The sequence below is a fragment of the Castanea sativa genome, chromosome 8 (assembly GCF_040712315.1).
Source record: "Castanea sativa cultivar Marrone di Chiusa Pesio chromosome 8, ASM4071231v1".
In the NCBI taxonomy this organism is placed as follows: Eukaryota; Viridiplantae; Streptophyta; class Magnoliopsida; order Fagales; family Fagaceae; genus Castanea; species Castanea sativa.
This window is the reverse complement of record NC_134020.1, coordinates 18,021,961-18,041,415: the sequence shown is the minus strand read 5'-3', so window position 1 is coordinate 18,041,415 and position 19,455 is coordinate 18,021,961. Positions and strand designations below refer to the sequence as shown.

Genomic DNA, 19,455 nt, shown 5'->3' with positions numbered 1-19,455 from the left:
CATTTTTCAGATGGGTACCCCACCCTGCACTCATTCTACTTCTTTTCACAAGTCTTCCATATTCAATTTCCAAGTCAACTACTTTGTTCAATAAAGTAACTACATATAATATATTGAAGAAAGGAGAAAAGAAATAATACAAACACTCCGTTTCAATTTAGAGTAATAGTCTAATAAACTCTTGCTGGTGATAATTGGTTTTGCTTGTGAGTCAGAAATTTTTCGATGGCTTCTGTCCCTCTGTTTGTATTCTTTCTTCTCTCACAACTTGTGTTGCTTCAATCGGCCGATGGGAAGTGGAATCACCAAAATTGCGCATCCTTTCATTGTGGAAAATTCGGCAGCATCGGCTTCCCATTCGCCAATAGCACAAACTCATATTGTGGTTTATTCCCAGTAGATTGTGACGAAACAACTCCGATGATCCAACTGGGGAGAGATGGAAGATCATATGATGTCATAAACATCTCTCAGTCTAACACCAGTTACGCCACCATACGTGTCAGGGATCAGGTGCTTCAGGAGCACTTAAATCTCCGTAGATGCAAATTGTTAAGCACTTTTAACTTTTCCAACTCTAGCTCTTATCTCTTTTGAAGTCACCAGTCCCAATCAGACTCTGTTCATATGCAAACACACTCTCAATCTTACTTGCCCTAGAAATTTTAAAAGTACAAGCTGCAATGACTATAATATCTACTATAGTCATTCAAACCATGCTTCTCCAAGTTTTCCTCCTGAATGTTCAATTATTCAGCTCCCAAAAAATGGGACTTCAACTGATGATGCTGACCTATATGCACTCTTGACTGCTGATTTCAACCTTGAAGTGCATGTGTCTCGTGATTGTATCAGCTGTTATAATAGAGGAGGTCGATGTACGCGACATGAAGAGAGAAAATTTCATTGTCATTTGAAAGGTATAGACCATAGACATAGGAATAATCCAAAAATAGTTTGGCCCTCACACACATACATTCCATTAAAATGCGCATAAATTTCTTTGTATTTTTTGTGTTGTAGTTATTCGTAATACATATGTTACTGTTTTTGTTCTATGACATAACCCTCTCCTCTTCAGCAATATCCATAGCTGATTTGGATTAGTTTTAAATTAGGTGATGAGAAATAGAAATAGCTTTGTGCCAATGAGTTATGGCTAAGTGATAGTTCTTTCTCCACCCATTTGTTCAAGACCTACTGAGTGCATGTTTAACTTACCAATAAAAAATACAAGAAATAGAATTATAGAAATAACTTTGTTGTAATGAAACTTATTTTAGGTAAATCTGAGCTGGTTTTGGCTGTGCTTTGTGTAACCCTGTTAAGATCCCGAAGGATGCCAATTTAGCATCACTTCAATCTTCACTATTTGAAATTAGCACCATTTTTATTTGAATCTTCTTACAGGAAACAACAAAGGGAAGTAGTGATAGAAATAATGCAAAAATATTTGGATGACACACGCATGCACATTCATGAAAATGCTGGTGCATATAAATTTCTTTAAATTTTTACATTGTAGTCCTAATACATGCGCTGCTACTATTTCTGCTAAATGTTGAATTCCAATCCTCTACAGAAACAGCTTTAGTAGATTGAAGTTAGTTTCGAATTTAGGTTATGAGATAGAAATAACCTTGTTGCATTGCAACTTATATAAGATACATATGAGCTGGTTTTCAAAGAATTTTTATAATGCTATAAAAAGTTTTAAACATGCCAATTTAGCTGCATCACTTGAATCTTCATTGTTTAGCTGACACCATTTTTGTTTGTAACTTCTTGCAGGGAAAAACAAAAGGAAATTACTGATAGCATTAGGTAAATTGTTGCCTCAATCATATTTCTTGTTGAAATTGATATTCATAAGTGTGCTTGAACAGCCAACCAAATCAAATTATTCCACTTAAAGTGGTATGTTATGTTTATATCACATATAAGTTGGCAGATGCAAGCCATCATCCACCCCCACCCCCTTATAGGGTGTAGCTAATTATCAAAGCTTCGAAGTGCTAATTTTATGTTTCATACAAACATAAGTTTTCAAATTTCTTCTCACACCTTGTGCTACTTTACTTGGCCGTAGATGTGACCTGTTAAGCAATTTGACTCTTCCCAACTCTTTTGAAATCACCATTCCCAATCAGACTCTGTTATACACAAGCACAATCTCAATTTTTCTTCACCTTAAAATTTAGAAAGTATGAACTGCAATGACTAAGATTTACAACACTCATTCAAACAATAAATCTCCAAGTTTTACTTCTGAATGTTCTATTGCATCTTGATGACCTGTTTACATTCTTAACTGCTGAGTTCGACCTTGAAGTGCTTGTGTCTGATGATTTTATCAGTTGTTCTGATAGAGGTCTATGTTTGCAACACTAAAAGGGAAAATTTTGTTGTGCCATTGCAGAAAAAGGTATAGACACAGGTGTTAATGTAAAAATATTTGGACCCACAATCACATATACATTCCATGAAAATGCATATAAATTCTCTGTACTTAAATTTCATGGTTATTCTTAATACATGTGCTGTTATTATTTCTGTTCTATGCCATAAGCCGCTCCTCTACAGCAACAGCTTTAACTGATTTGGATTAGTGTCAAATTTTTGGTGATGAGTGACAGAAATAACTTTGTTGCAATAGAACCTATGTCAGATAGATTTGAGATGGATTTGACGGCACACTACGTAACCTTGATAAGATCACAATGGAAGCCATTTAGCTATGTCACTTCAATCTTCATTTGCTTATCAAAAAAACTTCAATCTTCATTTTTTGAAACTAACACCATTTTTATTTGTATCTTCTAGGCAGGAATAACAAAAGGGAAGTAGTGATGGAAATATTACAAAAATATTTGGAGATACACACCCATACACATTCATGAAAATGCATATAAAATTTTATGTTGTAATCCATGTGCTGCTACTATTTCTGCTACATGCCATAATCCACTCCTCAACAGAAACCACTTTATATGATTCAAATTAGTTTCAAATCATGAGACATAAATATCTTTCAAAGGATGGCCTGGTGCCTTAAAATATATCGATCAATAATAAGAATAACATCACAAGACTTACAAAAATGTTGTCATTAAAATTAAATATTGTCTCGCATAAGTTCCTTTGTGAACTTCAATGGAAAAAATTTAGCTTTCATTCCTTTGTGAACTTCAATTGAAAATTTTTAGCTTTCATGAATATCCTTCATAGCTGTCGGTCATTCAACTCCTTCCTTTTCTGCTTTAGGTATTGGATGCCAAGCAATCATAATTTGCTTGCTCTTTGTTATGTGGCATCATTACAAGAAAAAACATGCTTCTTCAGAATTGCTGCAAAGGAATACCTATTCTGGTACATTCTCAAAATCAGACCTGGTAGTGGGGAGTATCTACTTTGGAGTCCCTGTTTTCTCCTACAGTGAACTTGAAGAAGCCACCAATAATTTTGATCTTGAAAAAGAACTGGGAGATGGAGGGTTTGGGACTGTCTACCACGGTAAGATGATACACAAAATTGCTTCAGTTTCAAGATCGCCTAAATTACAGCATAAACTTTCTAAGAAATGGTGTAAAATAAAAATTTTAAAAATAAAGACTTGGCCAGCATCTTTTCACATAGGCTATTTTTTCTCAACTAGGCAAACTACATGATGGGAGGGAAGTTGCAGTCAAGCGCCTATATGAGCACAACTACAGGCGAGTAGAACAATTCATGAATGAAGTTAAGATCCTAACACGCTTGCGCCACAAAAATCTTGTTTCCCTTTATGGGTGTACTTCACATCACAGCCGTGAACTTCTTCTTGTGTATGAATACATTCCCAATGGCACTGTTGCTGATCATATTCATGGCCATCGAGCTACACCAGGTTCACTCACTTGGCCAACTCGTATGAGCATTGCCATAGAAACAGCTAGTGCATTGGCTTACCTCCATGCTTCTGACATCATACATCGTGACATAAAGACTAACAACATTCTCCTTGATGACAATTTCTGTGTCAAAGTTGCAGATTTTGGGCTTTCTAGGTTGTTCCCCAATGATGTCACCCATGTCTCAACAGCTCCTCAAGGGACTCCGGGTTACATGGACCCAGAATATCACCAATGCTACCAGCTTACTAGTAAAAGTGATGTTTACAGCTTTGGGGTTGTCCTCATCGAGCTCATATCATCTCTGCCGGCTGTTGATTTAGCTAGGCATAGGCTAGAAATTAATTTGGCTAACTTAGCCATTAACAAGATTGAAAAGTGTGCATTCCATGAGCTGGTCGATCCACATCTTGGATTTGAGTCAGATAATGAAGTTAAGAGGATGACCATTTTGATTTCAAAGTTGGCTTTTCAATGTATACAACTGGACAAGGAAATGCGACCTTCCATGGATGAGGTTTTTGAGGCTTTAAAGAAGATTCAAAGTGGTGAGGATGCACTGGATGTTCAAGAAAATGCATATATTGATGCTGAGATCTTAAATGTTCAGCAGCCAGCTTCACCAGATTGTTATGAGGTTGGATTGTTGAAGAATAAGCAGCTGCCACCTTCACCATATGCTGTGACCGATAATTGGACCCATAGGTCTACTACGCCTAATGTCAGTGGTTTAATTTCTTCTCCATGGTGTTAACTTTTCAAGAGATGATAAGATTATGTTGGCACTCAAAATCACTTGTACATGTGTGAGTTGAAATTTTATTTTCTTCTCATCTACTTGCTTTGTGGTTCATACTACGCATATTAATGCCAGGCTTTGAGGTCATGTACATATGAAATGGAGTTAATGGCACTGTTCTTATTTTATAGAAATTTTGGATTATTGAAAAAGGATTTTTGATATTCTTTTGAACCTCTATGAAGGCATAGCAAATGGGATGTACTAACTTAAGGATTTACCTACCCAAAGAAACCACATTTACTTGCCCACTAGAACTAGGACGTATGTGTTATGAACGCATGAAATGTGAAGAAACCTTAGTTTTAGGGGAAGTGGCAATTGACACTTAAAAGGAGGCCTATCGGCACTTCCCTCATTGCCTCAAGTAGGGGTGTTCACCAAATCGCATAAACCGCAAAAATCGCACCAAAACCGCCCGCAAAATGGCATAACCGCACCGCACCGCACCACATGGTGCAGTGCGGTTTTATAATAAGAAAACCGCACAAAGAAACCACATTTACTTCCCCACTAGAACTAGGACGTATGTGTTAAGAATGCATGAAATGTGAAGAAACCTTAGTTTTAGGGGAAGTGCCAATTGGCACTTAAAGGAGGCCTATCGGCACTTCCCTCATTGCCTCAAGAAGGGGTGTTCATCAAATCGTATAAACCGCACAAACCGCAAAAATCGCCCGCAAAATGGCATAACCGCACCGCACTGCATGGTGCAGTGCGGTTTGCGGTTTTATAATAAGAAAACCGCACAAACCGCACCGCACCATACCCTCTCTATATATTAATATATTTAATTATTTTTAATATTAAATATATTATTAATAGTTTAATAACCCTAGTTTTCAACCCAAAAAAAAAAAAAAAAAGTTTGATAACCCTTTTTTTTTATATAAGTAGTTTGATAACTCTAGCAAGTGTTGATTAGGAAAACAAGCCCAAAATAAAGAAAAACTAGCTCAATAGTTTAAAACTTAAACCAAAACAAAGAAAAAAATTAGTTTTGGGCTGGGTAGAAAAAACCCAAAATTTGAAAAATATACCAACTTCAAATCATTCAAATCGCATTTTATACACCGCATCGTATATGTAACCGCAAAAATGAGGTGCGGTGCAATTATGGTTTTGGCTAAACTTTAAACTGCACTGCACTCCACCACACCGCACATGTGACTGCAAAAATAAAGTGCAGTGCAGTTATAGTTTTAGCTAAACCGCACCGCAAAGTGTGGTGCTAAAAATGGCCCAAAAACTGCACTGCACCGCACCGTGAACACCCTTAGCCTCAAGTGTTGATCGATACTCCTTGGTTTGTTTGGTCTCAAATTCACATGTTAGTTCACTCTCACTGCTATAAACTTGATTCAACCTTGAGGTGGCACCTTGGAGCTTAGTTGGATGAGATTTCATGGGTTGCTCATGTTAGGGCTAGTTAGTTACTAAGAGATACACTAGCTTAAGCTAGTTAGGATTGTAAGGTTGAATTTATTCAACTCTGTGTTGGTTTTATTCCGTGCCAAATTTGTTTGTAATTTAGCATTTAGAAACCTAGTATTTAGGTGGGGATAATGTAAGGGTTGTGTGTGAGAGAGTGTGAAGCATTGATCAAGTGTGTGCAATCAAGAGTATTCTCACGACTAGAAAAAATCGTGAATGACTCGCGAGTGGTGACTCGCCAGAATCCAGCACATGTGTGAAGCATGTAGAAAGTTGAAGGGTCAAGACAGTTAGATCAGTACAAGACAAAAAGTATAGTCTAACCATTCTATTATTTGGCGACTGGAACTCGCGACTTGTCCTAGTTGTGAGTGACTCGCCAAAGCATCTTGTTTTTCAGAAAAATAACTTTTCACATTCCTTCTCATACCCTACCTTATACCCACAAAATATGTAGAGCTTCCAGAGAGAATTTTGAGAGATAAACCCTAGTAAACAATAAGATTGATTCATCCACAATCTTATATCTTTGATTCTCCATATTGCTCTACTCTCACCCTCTCCATTGTCATACCCTTGAAAGGAGCTTTAGCCAAATTCTTACCTCTCCATACCCATATCAGTGAGAAGGTTATTTGGTACTTGGGAAGCAGTTCAGAGAGGACCAATTCATTTGGTTGATGCAATGAGCTTATTGCGGGATCCGAAAAGTTAGAGAAAACATGATTAGGCTTAACCTTGTTGGAGCAAGAAGTTTGGAGGGCTTAGGTGCATCGGGTAGATTAGGCTTGGAGGGTCTATTACTATTCATGTATCCCAACTAATTTTCTAGTGAATCATTTTACCGCTTGGAGAGTGGCGAAGAGGTTTTTCGCCGAGTTCCTTGGTTTCCTCTTCGATAAAACGTGCCGGTGTTATCTTGCGTTTGTTTCTCTTTAGCCCTTACCCTTTGCTTTTAATTACTGTTGTGTTGTGTTAAATTATGGCTTAGAGTAGTTTGCTTGTTTGGGTATAGCTTATATTTATCATTCTACACATATATTGTTTAAGTATAAGCTTGTATTGATAATTTTGAAATTGGGGGTCTAAACATTCACTAGTGTTTTACACACCAAGTGAACTTTCAAGGATGAAGAACATGTATCACTTTAATCACACATGTAAATATTTGTGATCACATGTTGAATTAGTGAAGCCAAACGTAGAACTATTAAGCCAATAATGTGGAACCAGGTGGACCAATTAGATTAGAGCTATTGTTGTATAAAATAAAAATAAAGGCATGTAATTTCTATTATCTCAATGAATAAAGAATACTCTTTTTTGTGCTTAGACTTAGGTAGTCTTTCTTGGAGGTAAAGGCTTCCTAAAAGAAATCTTAATTAAAGGCATGTAATTTCTATTATTTCAATGAATAAAGAATACTCTTTTCTATGCTTAGACTTAGGTAGTCTTTCTTGGAGGTAAAGGCTTCCTAAGAGAAATCTTAATTGGAGAAGGTGACTCTCAAAGAAGTCACAATCACTTTCACTCATTCATCAATTTGATGCATTCCATCCATTAAATCCATCATCCATCATCCATCTATCTCATACTTCCAATTCCAAACCCTAATTGCATTACCTTCAAACCCAAGTGCATTTTCCTTCAAGAAAAATTACCAAACACTTAACCAACCTTATTCCCTAAGCCATGCCCAAATCCCCATTGCCCTAAACACAAAAAATTAAATGATATAATTAGTATTTTTTTTTCTTCTTCTTTTTCTAAAAAGAAAATAGAATTTATTTTGTTTTTTGAAAGGAATTTAATTAATTTTTTAATTATCAAAATATTATTTTTAAATAGTTAATAGGAGTTATGGTTGAAAATTTGAAATGACTAATGGCCAGTAACTGCAAATTTATAGGGTCAAAATGACAAAAAATAAAATAAAACTTATAAAACAAAAATAACAATTTACCAAATTTAAGGTGTAAAATTTATACTTGCCAAAACAAAATGTCAAAGCCAATGAATGAGTTCCAAAAAGGAAAGGAAAATGCTAAAGAAAAAGATTTAACCAATAGTACCCATTCGCTACCGATCCACATATACAATTTTAAAGTAAACAATGTATTTATACAGGTTTCCAAGAATATTTTAGTGCTTAAAGTTTGAAGTTAATCAATACCTTTACTTGAAAATCATCTTAGTCAAACATTAAACAACTAAAATGGTTTTCAATGACTAACTTCAAACTTAAGGACTAATTTTTTTTTTTTTTTAAGAAAGAAACACACACAAAAGGGAGGGAGAGAATAATGTTCTAAGACAAAGGTACATCATAAATTATACTCAGAAGTCAAGTAAACTTTTAAGAAAGGGTATGACAAATTATATTACACATAGCAAACTCTCAACTAATATATATATATATATTAAAGCCAAAACTCAAAAAAAATCCAATTAGATTTTAATTTCAATTTCAATTTTGCATCGCGTGCCCAATCTAATTTTTAATTTTTGTACCCTATAAATTATTGAGTGTGGAAATCGAAAAGTCTAAACCTAATTAGATTCTAAATAGAATTTTAATTGGAGTTCAATTTTGCGCCACGTATCTATTTTATTTTTAAATTTTTGTGACAAGTAAATTATTAGATGCGAAAATCGAAGAGTCTAAATCCAAACTTAATTAAACAGCTAGTATGAATTTTGGGCAGTTAGTGCTGTAAATTGCAATTTTTGTCGATTTTAAATGTACCTATAATTTTTCAGCTCCTTCCTTCCACTACGCGCCAAACAGAATTCAAACCCTCACTCACAACCCTTCCTTACAACTATTACTTATACTAGTTGCAAACCGATACAATGCGTGAGAATATACAATTATTTTATAATGTGGTATAATATATGATTTATTCTCTAAAATGTACTATGGATATTATTTCTAAAATTATTTATCATCTCTCCATCTCTACAAATATATCATTCTATTATTTTGAGTTTTATTTTATTTTTTAAAACTTATTTGATTGCTATTATTCTTCTTTTCTCTTTTTGAGATAAAAGATAGAAATACTATTCTTTTTTCAGGTGATCTGTATTATTAAATATTTGATGAAAACCACATTTTCATTTTTATATTTTCACGTGATTTTCACTTTGGTCCATAACTTTTATTTGCACCGTTTTTAGTCCTTATCCTGAAAAACGCGTTTCATTTTTGTCTCTGCCGTTACATTAGAGACAAAAAATGCACACATGGCAAACGAAATGCACTGTTGACACAGTAAAGGCTGACGCAACCATTAAAATAATAATAATAAATGTTATTTGGCATTAAAAAAATGTCACGTCAGTATTTAAATTAAAAAAAATTACATAAATTTGAAATCTAAGTGTGTCTTGAACAAGAACAACAAAAACACAAAAAAAAAACTCAAATCTAAGACCACAAACCTAGAAATTAAAAAGTTAAAAAAAAAAACTCCAAAACTAAAAATTCGTTTTTTTTTGCTTTTCTCAGGAACCAGTTTTCTTTTGCTTTTCTCAGGAACCAAACAACCACGAAGGATCGTTTTTGTCTTAAGTTTAGGTGAAACCTTTCTACTGTCCGAATAAACAAAAACAACAGAAAAATTTCAAAAAGAGGAAAACTCCAAATTTTATTTTGTTTTGCTAAACCTGACCAAGATCTTTTAGAATCAAAGAATCCCCAACAACAAACCACTCATCATCAACAAACCGCCACCAGCGAAGGCTATGCTTCTTACTCTAGCTTCCCATCCGGAGGATTTCCAGTTGACGGTGACGTGGCCATGGACCACACCTCCGCATTGCTTGAGATCTACGAATTCGACAATCCAAACCCTGGCTACTCCCAATCTTCGTTCAACCCGATCCACGTGGATAATGGAAATGGGAACGAGAACGGTTACGGTGGTTTCGGTGAAAACAGCATCGGCATCGAAATCGGCATCGGCATCGACGACGGTGTATTCAGCTCCGACAGTTTGGTGCTTCTGCCGTCGACCGAAATGGAGCCAGAGGAAGGTTTTGCTCTTCGTTAATGGAGGCGGTGAGCATTTTAGTCCTTTTGATTTATTATTGTGAGATTTGAATTCTCTGATTTGTTGATTTTTCCAGATCTAATTTGTATTTTGTTGCAATCTGCTTAGATCTGTAATTTTTTATATTTTTTTTATATTCATTCTTGGAGAGTGATTTTGATCTTTTTTCGGTTATTGAGTTGATTCAAAGATGTTTTAACTTTTTTCAGTTATTTAGTTGATTCGAAGATGTTTTAACTGTTAGATCGATTTGTTAAAAAAAAAAAAGGGAATATAAACTTTTTTGGAAAGAGATTAAATGAAGTAATATTTTTTGGAATGTTTTAGTTGAATATAAACTTATTTGTTTTGGAGTTTTTTTTTTTTAATTTTTAAATTTCTGGGTTTGTGTTCTTATATCTGAGTGTCTGTTCTTGTTGTTCTTGTTCAACACACACTTAGATTTCAATTCATGTAATTTTTGGTTTTTAATTCCGTTTTTAATTTTTTTAATTTAAATGTTAATGTGGCATTTTTTTAATGCCAAATAATATTTTTTTATTATTATTTTAATGGCCACATCGGCTTTTAGTGTGTCAACAGTGCACTTTGTTTGCCACGTGTTCATTTTTCATCTCTGATGTAATAGCAGGGACAAAAATGAGACGCGTTTTTCAAGATAGGGATCAAAAGCGGTGCAAATAAAAGTTAGGGATCAAAGTGGGTTTTTGCATAAAAATTTTGTATAGTGTGTATTATAATTTTTTTTCTCACAACTAAAATTTTTTAAGTTCTAAAATTAATTATTCGAATTTCTCATTCTCTTGTGAAGATTATCATGATAACCAAACCTCATCACAAATTTATAATTGACATTACTCAAATAATATATAGAGACATTCAAATACATAATTATCTTAGTTCTAAAATATATAAAAATTAACTAAAACTAAAACTATAAAAGGGATAGAGAGTATATGTGATAAATAACTCAAAAAACACACTACCAAAGTGTATCATCCAAAAGTAGAGACACCAAAAAAAAAATCATCAATCTAAAATAGAGTTGCATGAAAGAATTATTAAGAGAGAGAGAGAGAGAGAGAGAACAATCACCTTTTTTGGAAGAGAATGTGAGACAAATAACAAAATTATATAAAAGAAGATGAGTACTTTAAAAAAATATATAATTGTAAACATCAAATTATCTCAATCATGCTATATAATAGAATAATAGTAAATCATTCTGTAAATACATAGGATAATATGTACCAAACAAAGAAAATAAAATTAAATAGAAAAAAAATTTAAATATAACTAAATCATATCAACTTAAAGTAGAGTTAAATATAAAAATTCATCAATCTAAAGTATTAAACATCCACCAAAAGAAAGAATATATATATATATATATATATATATATATATATATATAGAGAGAGAGAGAGAGAGAGAGAGAGAGAGAGAGAGAGAGAGAGTATTCACATTTTTTGTCTTAGCAAAATATAAATTGAATAGAAGAGAAAATAACAAATTTTTATAGTAAAAATAATGAGGAGAAGAATAGTTAAAATAAAAGGAAGATGAAGGGATGGAAAAATTGTAAGGTTAAGGTATAGAGTAGTAGGGAGATAAAAAGGTAAAAGTAAGTAAATATTTGAGAAAGTGTAATTGTAAAGTGGCAAATTAATAAGTTGAAAAATAATTTAAAAGGAAAAAAAAAATTTTAAAAATAAATTGATAGTGTGACGCTGATGTGACGCCGACGTGGCTTAACAAAAGTGAAATATTAAACATTACGCACTAAAATCTAATGAATTCGAAAAAGAGAGACAGATAGCCTAAGAACCTGGAGATGGCAACCCTTCAGAAATTCAAGCTTCTGGTGATGCAATGCGGCCATCCTGCATATCCTCCTTAGCCGAACCATTACTACCATCAGCTGCCGCTCACACTCTACAGCTCAGCTGCTAGTCATGGAAGTACTGGCCACAGAAGAAGGACCACAAAAAGAGAAGGATGGAATGGACACACATACAATGGACCTGTTCATGTCTTCGCCACCTATAATACAAAGAAATCGTGGACAAAATGAAAGAGAGAATATCATTTTTTTAAAAATTGATAATAATAATAATAATAAGAGGACTGTTAGGGCCAAGAGCGAAGAGTTTGGTTTAGTTGGGAGTAACGGTGTTGCTGACGGTTCGATAATTGGTAAGTTATCTGCCAAATAAAATACTAGTCTATAGGACATTTATGACACTTCGGATACAGAAAATTTTCCTTCAATTGGATATGTTTCGCATACACATAGGAAATGAGGCTATTTGGTCATATACTATGTTCAGTGCCTATGACAGAATAGTTCTTACTTCTAATCCAGAAGATTCCTACTTTCTTGTTTCTTCCTTTCCCTTTAGTTTGAATCCATCAGCTGTGTTTCCAGAACAGTGTACAGAGAGAGTCCCGTGAATTAGAAAAAGCCAATGGCCAAAGAGTGATATAAAAGAGTATAATTGAAATTGATGCATTACCTCCATCAAGTAAACCCGTTTCTCTGTTTTGTTTAAAGAATTTTACTAACATGCACGTGTCTAAGAGCACATAATAGTATACAATTTTTGAAAAAATTTTTATCGGGAATTGAAAAAGTTTTAACAGCTTTTTCAATTCCTAATAAAACTTTTTCAAAAACAGTGTTTAAAAACATATTCATCTCAGGGAAAATAAAAATAAAAATCTTAGCTGCACTCCAATAGCAAAATGTCAGATACAAAAATGTAATACGACAGAGAAACGAATAAGGCACAACCCCCTTCCCTCTTCCTGAAAGAGAAAAGAATGACTAGAAATTATGAAAACAATCCTGAACTTAAAAGTAATCATCTATAACTTCAGCCTAAATTGTGTTCCATTGTCAAAACGCTCCTTTTACCCCATTTCCTACTTCACTCACAAAGAAGACTAATGAGTGAGTGTCCATGGACCGGAGTACATGTCTATGTCCCAGTAGTACCCACCACGTCAAGATTTTTCAAAGATGCCAAATGTTTTTCCTTTTCAAACGAGGTCCACCTTTTTTTTTTCACAAGACTACTGTAAATTTTTCTGAAGTCTGTAGACCGGCCATATAGCAAACCTTTCTTTTCATTATGAAAAAACGCTAATCTTCTTCACCCTTTGAAATTTACACACGAGAGTTAGAGAGCCAACACTGCAACGCATACTTCATGAGGTTTTCTTTTCACTTATTTAAGTTTTCCTCGCTATCAAGAGTTGACGTTTCAAATCATCCGCAAAGATTTCCTGGCAAAATTTTGAGTGTTTTTGAAGGAGTCAAATCTTGCTAGTGCGGGTCGATGCGGAAGATGAGAAGGAAACTGCCATCAGTGGAGAGTCTCTGGTTGCGGTAGGTACAGGCCATGTTTTACATTGCTACCCCACCTTGCTCTAATTTCAGCCTGTTTTTAAAGTTTTCCGTATAAAATTTTCAAGTCAACTACGTACCGTGTTAATCAGAGAAACTACATATTATATAGTGAAGAAATAAGAAAGGAAGTTATACAAAGACGTTTTATTTTGGAGTAATAGACTCTTGGTTGTGATTGTTGGTAAATAGGATAAATATATTTTGGAATGGCTACTGTCTTTCTATTTGTTTTCTTTGTTCTCTCACACCTTGTGCTGCTTCTCTCAGCTGAAGAAGAAAAGAGAAATGCCCAAAGTTGTTCGTCCTTTCAATGTGGAAAATTTGGTATGATTGGCTTTCCATTCAGGTTGAGCAAAAAATGGTCCTATAATTGCGGTTTTTTGCCAGTAAACTGTGACCAAACACCTCCAACGATCCAACTGCCACTAGGGTGCAGCAAAGGAGCATATGAAGTTATAAACATCTCGTACACTAACACCACACAATCCACACTTGTCAAGGACCTTTCGCTCTCAGAATACTTGAATACCAACAAATGCGAATACCTAACCAATTTTACTTTACCTAATTCTCCATTTATCTCTTTTAAACTTACCACACCCAATCGGAGCCTATTTAAATGCAATCGCACTCTTGATTCTAATTCCTATAAAAAATTTAAACATATGAGCTGCGGAGACCATAATTTCTACTATAGTCATTCAAACGAGAGTACTCCGAGTATTATTTCTTCTCAATGTTCGATTATTCAGCTCCCAGTAAAAGAGCATTCAGATAACAATGAACTGAATTTAACTGCTGAGTTCGAACTTGAAGTGCATGTATCTGACGCTTGTAGCAGTTGTCGTGGTAGAGGAGGTATATGCTTGCCTGACTGTAAGGGAAAATTTTATTGTCACCATGACAACAGAAAATCAGGTACGATTCTGCTGGTTTTCAAAGTGCTTTTAAAACCTAATATCTAAAAGGATGCCAATTTAGCTGTGTCATTGTTGAAACTAATACCATTTATGCATGTATATATCTTCTTTTGCAGAAAATAAAATGAAGATCAATTTGCTTTTAGGATTCGGTAAGATGTCTCATCAATCGTATTTCTTGTTTGAAATTGATATTCACTAGTGACCTTGGAAATTATTCCATCTTAAATTGGTATGTTATGTTTTTTATCACATCGATCCAAGTTGCCAGTTGCAACTTGCAAGCGAGTTCCTTTCCCCCCTTGAATGGGCATGGCTAATTGTCAAAGCATTAGAGCACTAATTTTATTATTTTAAGAGATAGTAAGTTTTTCTTAATTCTACTATCCGTTTGAGTAATGGGTCCATTTTATCCATTGCTATCCATCCTAGAGGATGGCCTGGCCCTTGTGCCTTCAAATTCAAACGAGAATTATAATTTATAAGGATCAAAGTGTCGTTAATTACTTAAATCTGTGTCGCATAAGTTCTTTGTGGCCTTCAATCGAAAAAAAAAAAGTTCACTCTCTTGAATTTCATCTATTGTTGCCTGTCATTCAAAGCTTAACTGCTTCCTTCTCGCTGCTTTAGGTGTCGTATACCCGGTCATTTCCATTATTTTCTTGTTTATCATCCGGCGTCATTATAAGAAAAAATGTGCGTCTTCAAACTTGCTGGCAAGGAATATTTTTTCAGATCCATCTTCAAGATCAGACGTGGAAGGTGGGAGTGTTTACTTTGGAGTCCCTGTTTTCTCCTACAGTGAACTTGAAGAAGCCACCAATAGTTTTGATATTGAAAAAGAACTTGGGGATGGTGGATTTGGAACTGTTTACCATGGTAAGATGACAAACTCATTGATTCTGTTTCAAGATCACCTAAACTACAGCATAAACTTTCAAAGCAAAAGGGTATAAGAATAAAAAAATATACATGCAACTTGTTAAATGGGCTGTTTTTCTCAACTAGGCAAACTCCAAGACGGGAGAGAAGTTGCAGTGAAGCGCTTATATGGGCACAACTATAGACGAGTACAACAGTTCATAAATGAAGTTGAAATCCTAACACGCTTGCGCCACAAAAATCTTGTCTCCCTTTATGGGTGTACTTCACGCCACTGTCGTGAACTTCTCCTTGTGTATGAATACATTCCCAATGGCACCGTTGCTGATCATATTCATGGCAATCGAGCAACACCAGGTTCACTCACATGGCCAACTCGTATGAGAATTGCTATTGAAACCGCCAGTGCATTGGCTTACCTCCATGCTTCTGACATCATACATCGCGACATAAAGACTAACAACATTCTCTTGGACGACAATTTCTTCATCAAAGTTGCAGATTTTGGGCTTTCTCGGCTGTTCCCCAATGATGCCAGCCATGTCTCAACATCTCCTCAAGGTACTCCGGGTTACGTTGACCCAGAATATCACCAATGCTACCAGCTTACTAGTAAGAGTGATGTCTACAGCTTTGGGGTTGTCCTCATTGAGCTCATTTCTTCTCTGCCAGCTGTTGATATATTTAGGCATAAGCATGAAATTAATTTGGCCAACTTTGCCAAAAACAAGATTGAAAAGAGTGCATTCCACGAGTTGATCGACCCTCATCTTGGATTTGAGTCAGATGATGGAGTTAGAACGATGACCATTTTGGTGGCAAAGTTGGCTTTTCAATGTTTACAACAGGACAAGGAAGTGAGGCCTTCGATGGATGAGGTATTGGTGGCTTTAAAGAATATTCAATGTGGTGACGATGTGCCAGAGCAATCAGCTTCACCCCATCGTGATGAGGTTGGATTGTTGAAGAATAAGCGGCTGCCACTTTCACCAGAGGCTGTAACCAATAATTGGACTAGTAGTTCTGCTACACCTAATGTCAGTGGTTAAATTTCTTCTCATGCTGCTAATTTTTCAAGTAGATAAGATTTTTGTTTCGCACTCAGTGTCGAACAGATGCATTGAGTGGGATGAAATTTCATTTTCTTCTCATCCACTTGTTTGGATGTGCATAAAGGCATGCTATTGAATATGTTGCTGTGAGGGAATGGACCTGAACCACGTAATAAATTTTATTTTCCTGTGTGATTCAGTGTTTTATGTCTCGATTAAAAATCTATCATATTTAACTACACTCCCAACAAATTGATATCAAATTCTTTAATGTCTCGACATTAATAAATACAACTTCCTAATGAAACCCAAAATACTTATTGTTCTTTGTTTATTTTTTTTTACCGTAACATATACTCCTTAAATATATGACTTCATTAGAATATATTTCATATTAAAAATTAATGAAACACAATCAAATGAAAAATAACTATACCTAGAATATGAGCTGCGTGGCTTCCTCAAATATAGCTATTTTGGTCAATGGGGGAACTCTAGAATCTTTTGAGCCTACTAGGGGCATCTGACAGGGTGATCCCTTGTCACCATACATTTTTATAATGTGCATGGAATACCTAAGCCACCTCATTGAGCAGAAGTTTGTGGCTGGCTCCTGGATACCCCTGAAAGCATCCCGAGGTAATGTGGGTATATCGCACCTCCTCTTTGCCGATGACATCATTTTGTTTAGCAAAATTGATACCTTAACGTGCTAAACCATGGTTGAGGTTCTTGAGAAGTTTTGCTCCGAATCTGGTCAAAAAATGAGCATGGAAACATCTCGCATTTATTTCTCAGCTAATGTGAATGAGAATGTTAAAGAGGAAGTTTGTGAGAAACTAGGCATTCAGGCAACCCGTAACATTGGAAAGTATCTAGGCTTTCCTATGCTACATAGAGGAGCAAGCACGAGGCAGTACAACTTCATTGCTGAGAGGGTAATGAATAAACTTGCGGGTTGGAAGGTGAAGTTCCTCTCGTTTACAGGATGGGCTGTCCTAATTAAATCCATCATGTCTGCCATTCCCAACCATGTGATGCAAGGGGTAGCTCTCCCTGCACATGTGTGTGACAAGTTAGACAAGATAAATAGAGACTTTTTATGGGGATCCACTAGTGAGAAAAGAAAAATGCATCTCGTGGGATGGAGCAAAGTTGTGAAACCCAAGGAGGAAGGGGGTCTTGGAATACAAGCAGCTAGAGCAAAGAATTTAGCGCTCCTTGCTAAATTGAATTGGAGAATGTACCAAGATCAAGAGGCACCGTGGGCTAGAGTAATCCTGAAGAAGTATTGCTCTACTTCGAGAGCAAGAGCTAGAGACCCGGATAAGCTTCCTTCTTCTCCTAATTGGAAAGCAGTTAAATCGGGCTTCCCTATTTTCCTTAAAGGAGTTTGTTGGGGAGTTGGAAATGGCTCAAGGATTCGGGTTTGGGGTGATAGTTGGATAAAAGGTGAATCTCTAAGAGAGTTGATTGAAGGTCCATTGAACCAAGGAGACTCTACGCTGAATGTGGAAGACATTCGTGGGGAATATGGTTGGAATTGGGAGCTCTTGTCCTTTGATTTCCCTGAGTGCATAAAGGATAAAATCAAAGCAATCCCAATCCAAAATTTTGGGAATAGGAAGGATACCATTATGTGGAAATATTCAAAGGATGGTGAGTTCTCAACTAAATCAGCTTATTTGCCAGCCATTAAGGGAAAGAACTCAGGTCCGGCCTTCAAAGGTTCATGGATTTGGAAGCTAGATATTCTTCCAAGGATCATTACTTTCCTATGGCTTTGCCTACACAACAGCGTCCCTGTTAAAGAGGTCTTGGCCTCAAGAGGGATCATGTGTGACAAAATCTGCCCCTTATGTAAATCACAGGAAGAAACAATCCTCCACCTTCTTAGAGACTGTGATCTAGCCCGAGATTATTGGAGGAAGCTTGAGGTTCCCCCCATGTTAGTCTCTACATTTTCCAGTAATCTTGAGGATTGGCTGCAAGCTAACTGTCTAAGCAATGTGGGGCATAAATCTGCTAATCCTTGGAGTACTCTCTTTCTGTTCACCATATGGTCCATTTGGAAGAACAGAAACAGGTTAGTCTTTGATAACACCATTCCCAATCCTTCTCTCCATAAATTCTGCTTGAGCCAAGATTGTGAATATTCCTACTGTGTGAGTAAATCTAAGCTCACAGCCCCAAAAATTGTTGTGCCAGTCAGATGGGTTAAACCTTTAGAGGGCTGGCACAAGCTTAATACTGATGGTGCGTCATTTGGAAACCCGGAAAGGCCGGTGGTGGGGGCATTATCAGAGATAGCCAAGGTAATTGAGTTAAAAGCCATTCGAGGTCTATTGGCTTTACTTCTAGTATTATTGCTGAATTTTGGGCACTGAGAGACGGGTTGAACCTGGCCATCCAACTGGGGTTGTAGCAATTAGAAATTGAACTTGATGCCAAGGTGATTGTGGACTTGCTGAACTCTAATAAAAATCCTAACACAGCCTACTCTCCTCTTTATCTGATCGCAGGTCACTCCTCACAAGGTTTCTGCAAGTAAGGGTAGTTCATGTGTTTAGGGAAGCTAACAAGTGTGCTGACCTTTTGGCAAAGAGGGGCTGCTCTATGAGGGATGATTTTGCACTGTTTGATACTCCTTCTGATTTTGAGTCCATGTTAGCTATGGATTGTAATGGGTAGTATTTTTGCAGACTTGTAACTGCCAATATGGCTAATGTACTGAAGTAACTTTCTTTTGTTTAATAATATTTCCTTTTAACCAAAAAAAAAAAAAAAACTATACCTAAGGGTTTCTCTGTCGCTAGTGAAAGGTGGGCTCTCCATCTTCTTCTAGGCTGTAGAATTGTCGTCTCTTCCTGGAAGAGTTTGTTGTACCTTAGAGTAACACGGTTACCCTAGGGCTTTTAGTTTTTTCTTCTTTACAGGTTGTGGGAAATAATCATCTTCTCCATGGACGACCTCACCAAACAGTGGTCCGACCTCACCATCTCCCAGAGAGA

At 35.9% G+C, this 19,455-nt stretch overlaps 1 protein-coding gene and 1 pseudogene across 4 annotated transcripts; both read left to right on the top strand.

Annotated features, from left to right (window-relative positions):
- Window positions 1-225: 225 nt before the first annotated feature.
- On the top strand, window positions 226-4,789 carry LOC142608247 (LEAF RUST 10 DISEASE-RESISTANCE LOCUS RECEPTOR-LIKE PROTEIN KINASE-like 1.1; annotated as a pseudogene).
- A 4,941-nt stretch (window positions 4,790-9,730) lies between these two features.
- Window positions 9,731-16,634, top strand: LOC142606919 (LEAF RUST 10 DISEASE-RESISTANCE LOCUS RECEPTOR-LIKE PROTEIN KINASE-like 1.1). 4 transcript variants are annotated; one of them, XM_075778292.1, is made up of 5 exons: window positions 9,731-10,186; window positions 13,858-14,508; window positions 14,627-14,662; window positions 15,246-15,389; window positions 15,519-16,634. In XM_075778292.1, exons 1-5 carry the CDS (start codon window positions 9,871-9,873, stop codon window positions 16,439-16,441), a joined length of 2,070 nt encoding a protein of 689 aa, XP_075634407.1. In that variant the 5' UTR covers window positions 9,731-9,870; the 3' UTR covers window positions 16,442-16,634. The 4 variants fall into 4 exon arrangements, with proteins under 4 accessions (XP_075634407.1, XP_075634405.1, XP_075634409.1 ...); XM_075778290.1 differs by having other exon boundaries at window positions 15,141-15,389; XM_075778294.1 differs by lacking the exon at window positions 9,731-10,186 and adding an exon at window positions 12,472-13,569 and having other exon boundaries at window positions 15,141-15,389.
- Window positions 16,635-19,455: the final 2,821 nt, after the last annotated feature.